A 17,170-nucleotide genomic window follows, 5' to 3' on the forward strand; every position below is an offset into this window, starting at 1 on the left:
GGAGATTCAGGAAAAGCTTTTTGGTGTAGATGATGCCTCTATTAAATTTTGCAGGATGTTTAAAAGTTAGAGAGGTAAAGAGGAATAAAAAGAAGAAGGGGAAAAAAGAAAAGAGAAGAAGAAAACAACATGAACTAAGCACAAAGGCATGGAGTTTGCAGGCTACTTCAGGTAAATTGGCAGGACCAGAGAGTTAACCACAAGACAGAATGTTCAGTGACGGAGGCAGGGACGGTAGCTGGGAGCAGACTCTGAATGTCATACGAAGGAGCTTGGTGATTCAGAATGAATAAAAGGTTTTAAAACAGGGAATAATATGCTCAGATGTGTAATACGATTTTAAATGGTTTCTCTGGATGTTGCAGTATAGAGGATTACTTAAATGGGGTAGGGGTGGTTATTAGAGGATGGAGATCAATTTACAGACCACAGCTTAATCTGGACAAAATAAGATAAGGGTTTTAATTAAGGCCCAGTTATTAAGGGTGGTGAGGAGAAGATGAATGTAAAAACTATTCAGGAGGCAAATGTGGAAATTAGTAAATGGTTTTATTAGGAGGTATAAAGGAGGATATCTAAAATTGAGGTGGCAAATAAACTCACATTGCAAGCCAGCTCTGATGAATTGCCAGTTTTGAGGGCTTTAAGTTAAAAAAATTCCTGAGGCCACAACAAGTTCAGCAGGAAAAAGTACCATAAATCATTTGTGAACTGTATCTCGGGAATGGGATGGGAGGTGGGGAAGGGTAGAACAGGTGTTGGGTTAGTTGCCATCCCTGTTTGAGGGTGACTCCTGATATCTGACCAGAGTGATTTGAGAATATTGGGACCATGAACTGTGACTGAGCACATGAGAGAAGGTACATTTTTAGGTCAGAGAAAATTGATGAGTTTTGTTTTAACCATGTTAACTTGAGTTGCCTGTGAGACATGCAAGTGAAGGAATTTAGTGGAATGGTGACCACTTGAGCCTATAAGTCAAGACAGATCAAAACTGAGGGTGTAGATTTGAGAGTCAGTAGGAGATGAAACAGGTGAAGAGATTTCCCCGTGAGAGCACACAGAGAAAGAAAATAAGAGGGGCAAGAATGAAAGCTTCAGGAACACAAAGGTTGAAGGGAAAATCAGAGGAGAAGCCCACAAAGGAGGCATAACAGTCAAAGGAGAACAGGGAGGGGACAGTGTCATGGACGCCATGGAGGAAAGGCTCAAGATAAATGGGTGGGGGGCGGGGTGGTCAACAGTATTAAAAGCAGCAGACTGGTCCATTGACATGAGAACTAAAAAATAGTTTGTAAAAGCTTCCATAGGTTGCTGGTGGAAAAGATGCCAGGCTAAAGTGTGTTGAGGGTGTATCAACAGTTGGTATAGACTACTCTTTCAGGAAGCTTAAATGAGAAGATAAGCGATAAGGCAATGAAATGAGAAGATGCAAAATGGGCCAGGGGGAGCCAGCAACACAGATGCCCAGTGCCCAGGTGCCTAAGGCTTCATCAGCCAAGGTACCAAAAGGAGGATGGCAAACGTCTTATTACTGACCCTCTTAAGAGACCATTAGAAATACTTTGTTTTTATTTGAGGTCTAGGCTGCCATTTTCCAGAAAGCGGGTACACTTAGGGACTGAGCTGCATGGAACCAAGGCATCATTCTGTGCTTTTTCATTGCAAGCTTGCGCCACTACCCCCCAGACAGTTGCCTTCTCCTGTTCAGCCTTGTAAATTACTACTGATTACATGACAGAATCTGTTTGCTCTACATTTTACAATAATTGCAATCCTTCATTGTGATAACAACGAATAAAAGTTCTGTGAATGCTAAATGTTCATCTGCCATCATAAATTACTGTCTTGCATATAGGGAGTTCTCAAGCAAAATATGGAACTGCCCACTCTAACAAACAAACAAAATAAGACAAAAGGAGAATGAAAATATGAACCAAGAGTAAGCAGTTAAAAGTCTACATGAAGCAAAAGATAAAGCGCATCTCATAAAGGATAGGGGGCTGTGAGTCACCAAGACTAACCCACAACTATTCTATTAATAATCGGCATTAATACCACAGGAATCCCAGTGCTGTATTTCAAGTACAATTGTCTTCAGGAAACATGTGTTGCAACAAATGAGAATAAATTATTTGAAGTAGAGTGAAACTAAGACTTTGGGGGAGAGACAGGATTACAGGATTAGAAACAGAAAAACATAGCAACTGTGTTTGAAACTGTGTTAGTTTCAGAAATCTAAACCACGATTAACTTTAATAACAACAGATTTGAGGTAGTGAGCAGATAAATGATATTGACAAAAGATAAATGACATTGACACTTCAATAAAGGAAATATTGCATTCTTGCATGCTAATTACACAAGCAATAAAAATACTCTTACATTCTGAGAAGAGCCTTATAAAAGGGCCGTGTAAAGAAGGCATCCAACAAATACTGGTGTATTAGTGCGAGACCCAGGATCCTACCACTGAACCGGAACCTGTGAAGGAAAAGCATGAGGTTGCTTACACATAATGGAGCAGTTTCTAAACAGTTGTATTTGCTTTCTAGACTGCCTCCCAGCTCTAACCATCCAAGTCTGTCCAAGATTAATTGCCTACTAGATCCCTGAGAGTTTGTGTGCGCTGTAGGCTATGTCTTCATTTAGGCCGATATTCATAACGACTTGTTGAAGACATCTGTTCCACTCTGATATTTAGAGAGATACTGCTCCACCTTCACCCCACGCCAATAATGTCCACTGTGGAGCACCCCACAGGGCCATCATGAATTCCCCGTGATCATGTCAGTGAAATTTCCCCAAACCACTTCTCAGAGATGTTGACAAAATGAGACCCGTAGTGGTAGGGAAATAATTCTCCTTCTAGTTTGCTTGCATGAATAGTAGCAGAATTTCTCTAATACAAACCCAGTAGCAAGTCCCTTTTGAGGAAAAGCCCAGTCTCAGAGTGAGAGAAAGTTTCTCTCCCTATTCCCTCTCAAACCCCACTGCTGATGAGAACTGTCACCATCCAAGAATTATGCATGTGGACATTTGGGGGAGTTTCCTCATGGGACATTCTGTTCTCTAAAATTTCAAGGCTCAATTGTACTCTGAATCACTTTGGAAACTTTATTAACTATATCTGTCATGACTGGATTTGCTGACTGAGATGTACACTTATTTTCTCTTTCAAAAGTACTCAGGTTTCTAGCTCTTTGAAAGTCTGAGGCTTCCCAAAAGTGTAAACCCACACTGAGGTTCATAGTGTCCATTTGTAATTTTAGTATTAGGCAGCCATTTTAAGGTTAATGTCCAGCAGCTTTGTTTTTCTTTATTTCCACTTATGTTAGCATAACTGCAATAGCTGCTGTTGGGAGGACTCCAAATTATAGCTAAACGGAAGTTAATTTGAAGAATAAGTCCTAAAAGTTATGTCCTCCACCCACCAATATTAACCTCATGACTCAAAGAAATTTCTTCATGAGTCCTATTCGGATTCTTTTGTTTTGTTTTGTTTTTGTTACTATCAGTGAAAGTGAGCAGAAACAAACAAGTGGGGGTTACAAAACTAAAGTCTATAAATGCAGTGAGTTAACAAAATGTGAGGACATTTGGTAAGGGTGAATTTTGGGATTTTCTGAATAAATAATCCCCAGGTAGGAATCCTGTACCAGTTCTCCTTGATGATGTTGTGTGAGAAATTAGGGAAAGGGGCAATGCCTGGCTACAAACTTCAAATGGCCAATGGGGCAAGTGGCCTTTCTGCCAGGGTTCTCTTCTACCATGAGTCCCTGCAGGTCACCCCATCCTCCCTCCCTCCTCCTAGAATACCATGGTCACCTCAGCCACATACCAGCTGCTCTGCCCTTCTCCCAGTGTTAGCCACTTCCTCAAGGGCTGCGCTAGAAGCTGCCTGTCCTCTGGGTCAGGACTTGCCCCTACTCACCCTTACCCCATCTCTCAGCTCAGAGATGCCCAGAACTGCAGAGAGGGACTTAGAGGCCTAACATCATCCGTAACTTTCTTTGAATGGGAAACCATTTGAATTCTACCCACCTCACTTCACATGGGTCTTATGGAACACAATCTATTTCTACCTTGGAGACTGCTTGTGTATATAATTTGACAACAAAAACAAGAGTCAAATGAGATATTTAATTGAAAATAAGATTTTCTCCAAGGAAAACAATGTTAAAAGAAATGTGGATTCCTATAAAAACTAATATCACAGAAAATCAACAGAAGAAAAGTGTTGGGAATAAAATTACTTACCATTCATGGTGATTGTCTACAAAAGCAGACATGGGACTTATTTGTACTGTGTATGTGTCATTGGCTGAATATTCAAATAAGCCATAATATGGGTTAAAGAGTTCTCTGGATACCAGGAAGAAAAACTCTCTTGAAGGTCCACTGTAATCCAGCCTTTAAAAAATCCACAAAAAGAACAACTAGTTAAAAAAATACACACACACACACACACACACACACACACATTTTCTAGACCTCAACTTTCTATAGAACACTGATTACAAGTCTAACTGTCCCCATTCCAAAACTGTCCAAAACAAATTGAACAATCATGATTCCTGATCTTATCCATGTCTTGACCCAGAATAGCAAAATGGACATTTTATATGGAGAATATCCAAAACATGCCAGAAAATGGATAAAGCAGGAAATATGCTAATAATTTGATTGCATAAATATGTATAAAAAGGTAAATATTTTAAATGTCTGGAGTGAGGTCATAAGGAAAGGGAGTACAGTGGGAATGCTTTATTTAAATAGAACAAAAGGAGAGGGCATCGGCTACCTACACCCATGGGACATGGAGTCCTCACAGATTTCTGAAACGTGTTTAAATGGGGGGAAAAAGAGACTCTAGTGAATTAGTGAGAGGATATTATAGATACAAGGCCCCCTAGGGAGATCAGAGGCAAAACATGGAATGATAGGGTTCAAGTGAAAACTTTAAATTATAAAACACCAAGGAAAATTATAGACAAGAAAAATGAGGGTATGTAAAGATTCCTAAGGAACTTATTTGGAGAAGAGGCTAAAACTCAAGCACCTGAACTACAGCGTAAATTCCATTTTCCTTACAAAGGCATCAGGGTCAAAGTGAGGTACGAGAAACGACTGGGCTAGGTTTGAGGAATGACAAGTGGCCAACAATGCTGAGAGCAAAAACTGCAGTAGAGGAGTTTACAATAAAGCAATCTGATATGTTAAATTTAAAATGGAAAGTATAAAGGACATCTACCCTATGATAAATGCTCACACATGGGTTCAAGGACAGGAAGGAACGCTGAAGGCGGAAGAAAAGCAATGGATAAGATGGGGTGGTAGGATTTTATAAGACATTGTTTGTTCACTCCACATTTTCTTCTCTTATGGAATTTCCTCCATAAGAGAAGAAATATATATCTTTTTTTTAAGTAAAAAAAACATCATCTGAGTCTTGTCCAGTAATGGGATTGTGTGATGGCGAAAAGGATCCTATCATGGGTGGAAGATAGAGTTGGGAGACTAGTAAGAAAAATAAAATGGCTTTTATATGTCTTACTGGAGAGTTTAATAGAATTTACTCAGAATAGACTTCAACTATTCATATACTACTTCCTCAATTTTTGCTATATCTGAATATATATATACTTACTATTTTTCATTCAGTCAACTTTAGTTTCACTTGCTTTTTCAATGTAGCCTTGTCTCACACAATATTTATGAAATTATGATGTGCTAGCTTTATTTTTTTAATATCCATTAAAAGAACTACATCAATATTAAAATAGAAAATGTCAGTCTGTGCAATCGCTAAAATCATCTCACACATCACGAGGCCACTCTGCACTTTGGGACACACAAGCGTAGACTAACAGGAAACCCCTGTGTGCAGAAAAATGCAAATATATCAGTTGCTCAGGCCCAAAGAGGCCTTAAGGCGACATGATGAAAGTGCCCTCGGGGGCAGCTGAATATGATGTGGCTAGCAGGTGGCCACCAGGATCACTGGGACTATGCCCAAATGACCCTGGGGACCCCCAAAGCAGCACTCTGGCTGCCTCCCAGGTGCAAGGATGCAGACTACGCCTCCTCATGCCAAGACCAAGGGAGCCTCCTGGGGCTTCCTCCCGCTGCCCTAGTTCTGGTCTCTGACGCCACCAAGAACAAGTAGAATACCTCTTGCACTTGAACGTTCCTCACATACTTAGAGGCTTTCTTTCAACAAGCAGCTGAGTGCCTATTATGTTTTGGGGACTAATCTAGATGCTAAAGATATACGATGCTTTGAAAAGTCATTTTATATAAGAACTCCTATGTTTAGCAATTTCCATATCTCTGGTGTCTGTCCCTTCCTGCTGCCTTCCCCATTCCTGAACGTAGCCACTTCTTTCAACCTCCTCTCAAAGAAGGGTTGGGAATTCCCTCCCTACCCTGGTCTCTCTGGTCTGGACGCTCTCCAGGGTGTCAAAGTCTGACCTAAGGGGTGGTGTCTAATATTGGTCACACTTCAAGGTATGGTCTCGTCAGCACGGAGCTTAGAAAGAGCTCTTGTTCTCTCTTACTGGGCACTTTTTCCCACTAATGCAGCTTAAAACTGCCCTGCCTTCCAAAGCTGTCACTTTGTTGACTCAGACTGAGCTAGTCACCTGTGGTGCTTTACCCCAGGACTCTCCCACTCTGTCTGCCTGTCACTGTATCTTTTTAAAACTTAAGTACTAGACTTTACACTTTTCCCTGCGAAATTTCACTTTGTGAAATTTGTTCATATTCCAGCCTACCCAGATCTCTGTAGCTGCAAAACATCTCTCTACATTTCCTATTGATGGTGAATTTCATCAGACTTAAAAAAATAAAAGAAAAAAGTTGTTTATAGAGTGGGGTTGGCAAACTATGGCCTGTAGGCCAAGTCTGGCCCACCCTCAGCTTTGGCAATAGGTTCACTGGCACACAGCCAGGCCCATTTGTTTATGTGTTGTCTGTGGCTACTCTTCTGCTAAGATGGTAGAAAAAGGATGTGGGACAGGGACGGTATGGCCTGCAAGGCCTGAAATATTTACTATCTGGCCCTTCATAGAACAAGTCTGCCAACTCCTGTTATAAGAAAATGGTAGGGAAACGTGATTTTATTAATATATCTGGCTTACTATAAATCCTCTTTAGTAAAGATACCTTCAAAGAAATAGAAAATGACTATAATATGCTAGGGGATATGCAACCTCAAGAAGGGGTCAAAACTAAGGAGGAGAGCCGTGGATGAGTGGTCCTAGTTTGGCTGAGGTTTTCAGACAAAATCCAGGCACAGGATGGGGAGGGTCACAGACAGCTGAAACCTGAGCCAAATACTGTACGAGTCAGTTTGCTTACAAAGAAACAATGGGTATAAGGAAAATGGATTTTTTTTTGCTGCTTAACATTAAACTGTGGAATTCAGTTAGAAATGGCAGGTTTGCTTTGAGCTTTAAGTCTCAGTGCTTTAATAATACTGCATTTATCCAAGTGTATTATAATTATTTGTTTGTGTGTCTGCCTTCCCTATCCATGTGTCTAGACTGTAACCACACAGAGGGCAGGGATGAGGTCTTTCTCAGTTTGGTATTCCAAGTACTGAGGCTGATACACAGTAGGAGCTCCACATACACGGTTGAATCAATGAGTGGGGCTCTCTGGTGCTCTCTAAAGAAAACCAACATCATTTACATTATTTGACATTTAGCAGAATGAATAACTTGGCAGAAGTTTGCCTTCAGGTGGTATATTGATTCAATGACATTAATGGGTTATGCCAATCTCAAAAAGACAACTCCATTTGCAAATATTGTCAGAAATCACTCATACGAATTATGCTTAGAGAGCTTCGTGCTTGTCGTTTCCAGGTCTAGTATCCTCTAATAAGGTAAAGTTCATAAAAAAAAAAATATGAACCTCACTGATTGGTTCTTTTATTATGATAATAGCTGAACCTGGCTAACATAACATGAATGTTCCCTGAGGAGTTAAATTGAAAAGTAAAACTCCTTTCTTCCCAAGAGAGAACAAAGCTAGCAGTTCCTCTAAGACGAAAATGTATCTTCCTCAACTGCTCAGGTTTTTATCTGCTGTTTTTTTTTAACTCTAGCAGCACTGATGGAGGCACTCTCAAGCCAAGACGGTTTTTAAAGTTTGACTTGATTACGATCCAAAACTTAGAACTGTGTATCTGAGAGCAGGTTGGAGGCTACAAATTACCCACGTCTACCTAATTCAACAAGACATGTCCTAGCAGGACACTCCGTGCATGTGCTCTCTGCAATGCCTTAGCAACCTCATCCATATAAATAGTTAATATGACTCATATCACGGGGATCGTTTGTTACATTCCTGTTTTGCCAGTTAGGTTGGTTCCACAGCTAAAGGCTTGGCATGGAAATACAGAAACTCCGGACAACGGGTGTGTAGCCACACAACAGCTGCATCTGAGGGCATTTTGGAATAAGCACAGATGTCTTTCGGGTGGCAATGCAGTTTTGAGCCTCATGAAATGCTGATTAAAGCATTTTAAACACCATCACGTTGCTGGGCTGATACTTGCCTGACTTATGAGTGGCATTCAATATTTGTTAAAATCATTTTATTCTCCTTGTTTATTTTCAACTAAAAATTACTGAAAACAAAGTATTCCAATGGAAGGAGACTATAAAATGAAAGAAGACGATGGCCTTGGGAAGTCGCGCCATCATTTCCTATAAGTTTTCTGGAAGACAGAAAGGTTTGCCTTCTTATAAGTCAGTTCAACAAACATGGCCTGTGCACCTGCTGACTCACCCTCAAATATTTATAGCAGCAAGGCATCGCTTCTTCAGCACTTAAGAAGTCCTCATGGGTGAGTAAGGAATTTTGTGAGCAATTAATAAGACAAGCAAAGCTTCACCTGGTGAGATACCAAGCCTAACTAAGCCTAGACACAAAACCCCCTTCTTCAGCGGGGTTAGGGTTATTTAGTTTATGTTGCAAATATCTCTTTTTTTGGAAGAAAAGAAATAGCACCATAAATTTTACCTTGAAGTTTTCCAGATTTCTGAGGAATAAATGTCAAGCTCAGGATCGCAAACAACTTCTAGTAAGGATTAGGCCAGTCAGATATAAGAACTACTGGTTATTTTATAAGCAGAGACACAAGAAATCCGTTTTGGATCTCATTCTCCCGAGTTGCAGTCATTTGCCTGTCTCGAGACAAAGGTCACAAAAAGGGCTCACCTGCTCTTAACTCCCCTCCCCAACTCAAACTGTGCGCACACATCCCGTCCCTAGGCTAAGTGTGGCTTTGCAAGACAGATGATTGACGTCATATAGATGGCACCATCCACATAATGAACTCATTCTTTCTTAAAGAAAGGTGCCTTTTACAGAGTTGACCATGGAGAAAAAAAAAAAAAGAGGCAAGACAATCACAGTGTAAACATCCTCTCTTTAGTCAGGCCACTATGTCCTTACTGTTTTGGGTACTAAGAAATTAATGGCCAGGATGCCTTATCAGACAGAACACAATACTCTACCTAGATAACTTTTGACACCACATAAGCTTTGGTGGCTAGGACTTATAATTCAGAAGAAAATAACACACAGGAGATAATGTAGTGCTCTCCTGGCTCCCTTCCTAAAGAAGCAACTTCTAGGCAGACAGAAGCCCAACAGAAAGAGACAACCACAGCAAGCAATTTCCCACCACATTCAGTCAAGATGACCCAGTTTCCAGCCATCCCACCGCTGATGACCTCCACGCCTTCCCACTTTGCAAGAAGAGATAACCAAATTAAGTTGGGGGAAAATTTTAATAACTGGAGCAAAACCTCCAGTTCTGACCAAAGTAAATCATGATGGTTTGCTTAGAAACTACTTACTTTTTGTAAAATGCCAAGTATAATATGAAACATGATTTTAGCGAGGGAAAATAGTGTCAACTAGTATGTTTGCATTAATAGGCTCTTGGATATTTTTGTATTTTAAAATTGAATATAGGCATCCCCAATATTCTGGGGTTAATTCTATGTCACATGGAGTTTGTCGATACCCTGTAAATGTCTGACTAAATTTTTCCATCATTTTTCTGGAGTCAGACCTTCCATTTCAGGAATAATCTATATATCATATTTCAGACATATGTAAAGAAACAGCTTAAAGCAGAGCTAAAGTCTCTCTGTGAATCTGCTAATTTACACCTTTCTGGAGTGTAGACAGATGCATTATTCTTAAAAATAAATCCCTTTCTCTGTATGCCTAATCCATTGTAAATAAAGATCCTGATTATGACAAGTAGAAAATATGATCAGTGAGATGGTATGAATAAGAATTTCAAGTATTATTCCATCACAGGTAACATAAAGTTGACATTAGCAACCCAAAACAATACTCTCTATATACCAATACCCCTACTATTTTGGACTTCCCACAGAATTAACTCTATCCAGATGCTTATTACTCTACTGACCAAAAGTTCAGAAGAAAGTATACACATACCCAAAATTACTCTGGTGGCAGTCACTTATCGCACAACATGAAAATAAGGAAAGTCATTCAGGGAAACATTTCCCAAGTCTTCCCAAATCCTGACCATATGTTTTCTTTTAATAAATGTTTCATTTTAGAATAGTTTTTTATTTACAGAAAAGTTGCAAAGATGTATGGAGAATTCTTGTATACTCCACATTCAGTTTCCCTCTTCTTAACATCATACATTAGCATAGTACATTTGTTACAATTAGTAAACCAATATTGATACACTATTTTTAACTAAAATCCACAGTTTGTTCAGATTTCCTGTTTTTACCTAATGTCTCTTTTATGTCCCAGGACCCCATCCAAAATACCATATTACATTTAATTGTCATGTTTCCTTAGGCTCTTTCTGGCTGGGACAGTTTCTTAGGCTCTTCTGATTTTTGATGACCTTGACAGTTTTAAGAAGTACTGGTAAGGTAGCTTGTAGGATGTCCCTCAATTTGGATTTAGCTGATGTTTTTCTCACCATTAAACTGGCATTATGAGTTTTGGGGAGAAGGACGGTAGAGGTAAACTGCCATTTTCATCACATCGTATCAAGGGTACATATTATTAACATGATACATCACTGTTAATTTTAACCTCGGTCACCTGGCTGGGTGTTTGTCAGCATCTTCTTTCCCCCGCTTTCCATATTGTGTTATTTGGAAGTCATTATGTGCAGCCCACAATTAAGGAAGGGGAATTACGCTGAATTATTTGGCAATCTTCTGCACAGGAGACTTATCTATTCTACTCCATTTATTTATTCAATCATGTATCTATATGAGTATAGATATTTACTTTATACTTTGAGTTATAATCCAGAACTACTTTACTATTTTGTTGCTCAAATTATCCCAGCTTTGGCCATTGGGAGCTCTTTCAGTTGGCTCTTGTGTCCCTTTGACATCCCCCTATCATGATGGACTTTTTGAGCACTTCTTCACTTTTTGGCACTGCAAGATATTTCTTCTTGTATACTTTGTGCCCAGTCCTAGAATCAGCCATCTCCTTAAGGAGCCCTCATTCCTTTTATTGAAGAATGACATTAGAAACCATGAACCGGGCACTCATGGTATATGTTTTAAATGCCTATTACTAGACTTCACATGAGGAACTTACAAAATGACATATTTTGAGGGCATTGAAATTAATGAAGGGAAAATGACAGAAAACTTCCAGCTTCATTTTTATAGTTCCATAGAAAAATTACGGTAGCTTTTCACTTTGAGCATTTATTATAATCAAGAAAGAAATGTTCTGGTCCTTAGGTTTAATGTGATAGAATTGATGTGTTTGAGAAGGTGGCAAAGGCTAAAATAAGTTCTTAATTTTATGTTGTTTTGAGGTTTCTATTGTTTCAGCAAGAATGCTGTTTTAATCGTTCAATACAGTACATGTATTCTCAATGTCTTAATGGCAAAATAAAGACTATATCTAATAATGTATATGTATGATATTGGCACGATAAAGCCATGAGACCAGAAATTATCTGGCCCTCTGCCAGCTTCAATAAGCCATCTGCAGAAGGGCCTAATCAAGAGATTGCTCCTGATGGTTGAGGTCATATCTCAAAATGTCCTCCCTCTTATTTTCCCGCTGGGGTTACAGGAAGGAGACAGGTGACAGAAGCAGGAAGCATTTGGACATTAGTGGCAATCAAATACAGAGATATCACGCCCCATTCAACCTGGGCCTCCTCCAAGTGGATGTCATCAGTCCAGATCATAGGGAGACTGCACGAGGATGATCAAACATGATAAGCATCTGTTCTATTCAAACCTGAGTTACACGGCTCCCATAGACTCTTCCTTAAATCTTTGAGATCTCAACAGACTGTGGTCCAACAATGAAGGAAGGCAGCTGGAGTGCTGGGGGAGGAAAAGTATTCTCATCCCAGCCAGGCTGACTACGTCAGGAAATATTTGGCATCCTATGCATACCCATGACCAGGCTAAAAACATTTGCCTTCATTTCCAATTGTGCACCTGCATCTTGAAGCCAATTAACATAAGCTAGAAGTCCATCCATTAAGGTGAGTCAGCAATGAAAAGCTCAAATCTCAGCCAAGCTTCTGCGAGTCAGCAATGAAAAGCTCAAATCTCAGCCAAGCTTCTGCTCAAACGTTTATCACATCATATTTTCCCACGTAGTATTTTACTTTAATCTAGTCACAGCTGGGAGACTATACAACAGTATATGTGAAGAGCAGAAGTTATCAGGCACTAGTTAGAATAGTGAAAAGATTCATGGGTAGGAAAAAAATTCAGATAGACCAGTGTTCAGTTTTGCCTGCATCCCAGTGTTGGTCCAAGAGTACTAGATGAAAGATGAAGACCTAGTTGTGAATCTTAATTTTGCCATTATCTAGTTCTGTTATAGCACATGCAAGTTATTTCTTATTTTGAAGCCTCCATGTCATGGACTGTATACCGAATGTCTACTTTTGTTATTACTGTGATTCCATAATCAAATATACTTTATCCTTGGGCATGATTGAGAGGAGTGGCCTTAAAATAATCCAAATCAACAGAATCAAGAAGAAGACAGCCAGAGTTCAGGCAACTGTGTGGCATTTTTAAAAATTGATTCTAACGGAGGCTGGGTTGTAGAGACGGTACTGCAACTCAAAGCGTTGACCTGAAATGAGTAGAGAGGAAGGTGTCTGGAAGGGATGAGTGCTGTCATCTTCTCGTGTTATAAAACAACTGGTACGTCTCTTCAGATGCCACACACGCCGTGTGGGAGTCTTCACTCCCTCATGTCCTAACCTTTACACGAGCACACTCATGGAACAGTCGTACAAGGCTGGAGACCTGTTTATGGCAGGTAGTTATTTTGGTAGGTGTGCTGCCATCCCAAAAGGAGAGGACAAACTGGGGACAGAAAATAAGAACCAAGCCAGCCTCAAGAGTTACTGCTGGGGAGGCTTCCTGGCAGATGAGCAAGATTCTAATTCGTGATTCTGAAACTGAGCTCGTTGAACAGGTGACGCATGTTCTAATTAGCACCCCAGTGCAGACGACAAGACCACAGGCGCTAAAATGCAATTCCTTGTTTTGTACTCCTCAAAGCCCACTTTTCCCCTTTAAGAGAATGGGAGTTACCGAGAGGAGAGCCCAAACCAAGCTTCTGCTCTCAAGCTCGTACCAAAGAAATTCTATGTCAAACGATTTAAAAACCAGAGGGAGCCTTAAAAAAATAAAAAAGAAGAAGCAGCCGAGAGGTTTAAGTGTATGAGAACGGCATTTCCTGCCAGAAGGATTTCCTGTTTCAGGCAACCACAGCGAGGAGGATGTGGTGAAACATCCGCCCTGCAGTCCCAGCCTGGGTTCCACAGGCCACTTCTCTGTGCTACTCACCCTTCCTCCCCGACGAAGGTCACATACAGCTTATTTCTCTGCAGATCTTTTCGGGAGTAGCCCATAATCTGATTAAAAGCATCTTCAAGTAAGTGATCTCTTCTGATAATTAACCTGTCCGTAAAGAGACAATTTGAAAAACACTGATTATTTCCTCATCCTTATCTTTCTAGAGCTGGGCCCTTGCCACTGAATTTCCATTTACCATAACTAACTAGGCAAAAAGGAGTGATTTCATGTCATTGTTATCTGCCATGAAGGGCACATTTGTCATTACCTTTTAACATGAGCAAAAGTTACATAAGAGAACAATTGGTAAAGATAGCACCCCGCCTATGAACTATGAAAACAACTCCAGAGGCCTTTCTGAATGGGCAGATGAATTTATCCAAGAAGGATATGAAACAACACACGCACCACATTTTTGTTTGGTAAAGGAAGAACAACCCTGTGAGGTAATGTTTGAAGCCTGAATGCACCTAGACAAGGAATTCAATTACTTAGTACCTAAAAAGATAGGGCTGTGAGAACAAGGAGAAAAAAAAATCTCAGTGTCCTCCAAAGCACAGTAGTTTGTAATTGTGCTTAATCTTTAAATTAAGTGAATCTTGAGATTCCCTAAGGGGCAGATACAAATAACTGATAACTTGTGATCCATTAATCTACTTGTAATAATGACAATTAAAGTCATCCTTAGGTGGACATTAGTTTGCCTTTAATGCAAATAATAATGGAAGGGGAGATGACAGGGGCACCAAACGCACGAAAGCTTGATCATCAAGACCTTCATAAGAGCAACATGAAAAAGGTACAGCTTTGAAAGGCATGGTGTTTGGGGCAGGATGATGTTTTCTGAGGGTGATGAAAGCAGAACCTGTGAATTTAATCAAGCGAGCCATGGGGCTGTTGGGCTGTTCCCTAGACTTTCTACAGTAGAGACCCCTCCCTCCCTCCTCTGTCCTCCTTCAGGCGGCATAGTGTAGGGATCTCTAATGGGGACATGGCACAGGGGTGGAGGGAGGGATGAAGGGAGGAGGGGTAATTAGGGAATGAAAATAATTCTAGGCCAAACGACATGTTTCAATTTCCCCCATTTAAGTGGAGGTGCAGAAAGAAACAACATTCATGACATGTTCTGTTGGACAAGTGATGTTCACTTCACACAACGGAATAGAGCTGAGCAGTGTTCCTACACTCAGGTCAGCTCAGCAGACAGTGATGTGCAGCACAGGACACTGGGACAGCCTTCTATCTAACGAATATACGCTAAGCCAGGGGTCGGCAAACTTTTGAGATGGAAGAGCCAATCCTGTCCCTCACAACACTTTAAAAACTATTCAAGAGCCATAAAGCAAATGAAATCACCATTATGTAAATAATATATTTTAAAATTTTTATAAATGAAACTATGATAGTTTTATCTTCATTTTCAATTTTACTTCAGAGCCACACGTACGTGCCCTAAGAGCCACATGTGGCTCGCTAGCCGCAGTTTGCCGACCCCTGCTCTAAGCCAACAAAGAGGTACTTTTTAGGGAAAAAAAAAATCAATCCACTTTTTACTTTGCCTATATTTTTACATGGAATGTGGTAGTTTCTTTACTGTTTGTTTTAAAACTTTAAGTTTAATTGTCCTTAAGTCCAGGACTATGTTTTAGATGGTCCTGTAATGTACACACACCAGAATAATTATACCGACTAAAACAAAGGTTGGTTATCCCAAATCACAATCAGTTTCCTATATTCCCAGCTGCATCCCATCCTTTCACCACCTACAGATCCTGTGGTTTGTATCACTTTGACTTACTTTAATTTCCCTGGGCCTTGTCCATATCCTTTCGTCTCTAACTTCCTGTAAAAGTTCCTTAGTTTGGCTTCAAAGTCTCGCTTGTAAGGGGCTGGAGCCCGGGCATTGGCACGTTGAGTACCTACAGCAAACCACAAAAAGAGGAGGGCGTGGGTTTATGCAAAGTCCTGATGTTCATCATATCATCATGAAAAAATATCACCATAGGGTTGAGACCAGAGTTAACAAGTAAAAGAAGGCAACACTTGAAGTGCCTCCACTTTTTGATTCTCCAAGTTGAGGCTATAACAGAGCTTAACCAGGGTTGTACAAGATGTCTTCCATGTGGCATTTGGGTTAAAAAGAACAATGCTGTTCAAATAGTTACGATGGTGTCCATGTGTTAATCAAATATGTTCCCTTTTTCAGTCCCAACAAACATGAGTCAAACAGGGTTACTCATGTCTAATGGTAACAGTCAAGGGTGGAATATCTTTGCTTTGCTTACTGCTGAGATGATATCATGGCAATTAGAGAGGAAGTTACAGTGTGAAAGTATGTGGTGTATAAAGCAAGAAGAGTGAGCTTCCATACTTCTCTCTATGGAAAACCTACACAAACTTCTTTTGGATATGCATTACAACTCAGAATTATTTTAGACACATAAGGACACACAGTTCATATTGCAGGGTAGAATAATCTTGATGTAAACCCAGAATTCAGCCATAATTGTGGAAGACACATGTCTCCAGGTTGCGCAAACAGTAAATAATACTGCTATTTGTTGCACTCTTAATGTGTGCCAAGTACTGTGATTATCTAAAGATGTTTCATATGTCATCCTATGGCAAGTATCATTAATAAAATGTAGAAGTAACACAGTTTGTTCCTCTTTCCATAGAAAAATCTGGCTTTGGGTCACAAGGTGACTAACTAACAAGCCGGGATACAAAACTGATGATGAACATGGGAATCGGATGCAGACCCAGGACACAACACTGGATATTTCCACTAAATATTTCACAACACAATGAAAGAAACCAGAAAACAAAAGTAGTGATGTCTTGTGCATTATACACCATGTAAGCATGTTAAATATTTCTTTAATGAATGAATCAACTAAATGATTGTTATTCTTTGTTAGTCGTGTTAAGTTCAGAAACAGGTTCTCAAAATGAATTAAGGGGGGTAGGGGCTCCTGGAGTGGATATCTTGGTTGAAGAGAGAAATAAAACCTATCAAACAATTAGAGAATAATTAAGTCTTAAACTAGATGGTATACCAACCACAAAACAGAGAGGACAAAACCATAGCCCGGGGCTACACCCAGGCCTACTGATCTATTTTGTTTGCCATACGATCATTTTTTTTAAAGATTTTTAAATTAACTTTCAACATTTAAAAATTAGGAGATGTCAATTAAAAAAATACTCAGATTTTCTTTTGAAAATGATTTGAGAGCTCTTGCAACAACTGGCTTGCATTTTCTTGGGGCCACTGCGGGCAG

The 17,170-nt window shown here is 39.9% G+C and overlaps 1 protein-coding gene across 3 annotated transcripts in view; it reads right to left on the reverse strand.

Moving 5' to 3' along the window:
• Window positions 1-17,170, reverse strand: part of HECW2 (HECT, C2 and WW domain containing E3 ubiquitin protein ligase 2) — a 360,649-nt gene that overhangs the window by 24,132 nt on the left and 319,347 nt on the right. For all 3 annotated transcript variants that reach the window (XM_019635678.1, XM_019635677.1, XM_019635680.1), the window contains 4 exons: window positions 15,685-15,805; window positions 13,878-13,991; window positions 4,261-4,413; window positions 2,386-2,484 (listed from right to left, as the gene is read on the reverse strand). In XM_019635678.1, coding sequence (XP_019491223.1) covers window positions 2,386-2,484; window positions 4,261-4,413; window positions 13,878-13,991; window positions 15,685-15,805 — 487 coding nt within the window. The remainder of the gene's footprint in view (window positions 1-2,385; window positions 2,485-4,260; window positions 4,414-13,877; window positions 13,992-15,684; window positions 15,806-17,170) is intronic.

This window comes from Hipposideros armiger, unplaced genomic scaffold (assembly GCF_001890085.2).
Source record: "Hipposideros armiger isolate ML-2016 unplaced genomic scaffold, ASM189008v1 scaffold_23, whole genome shotgun sequence".
Taxonomy (NCBI): Eukaryota; Metazoa; Chordata; class Mammalia; order Chiroptera; family Hipposideridae; genus Hipposideros; species Hipposideros armiger.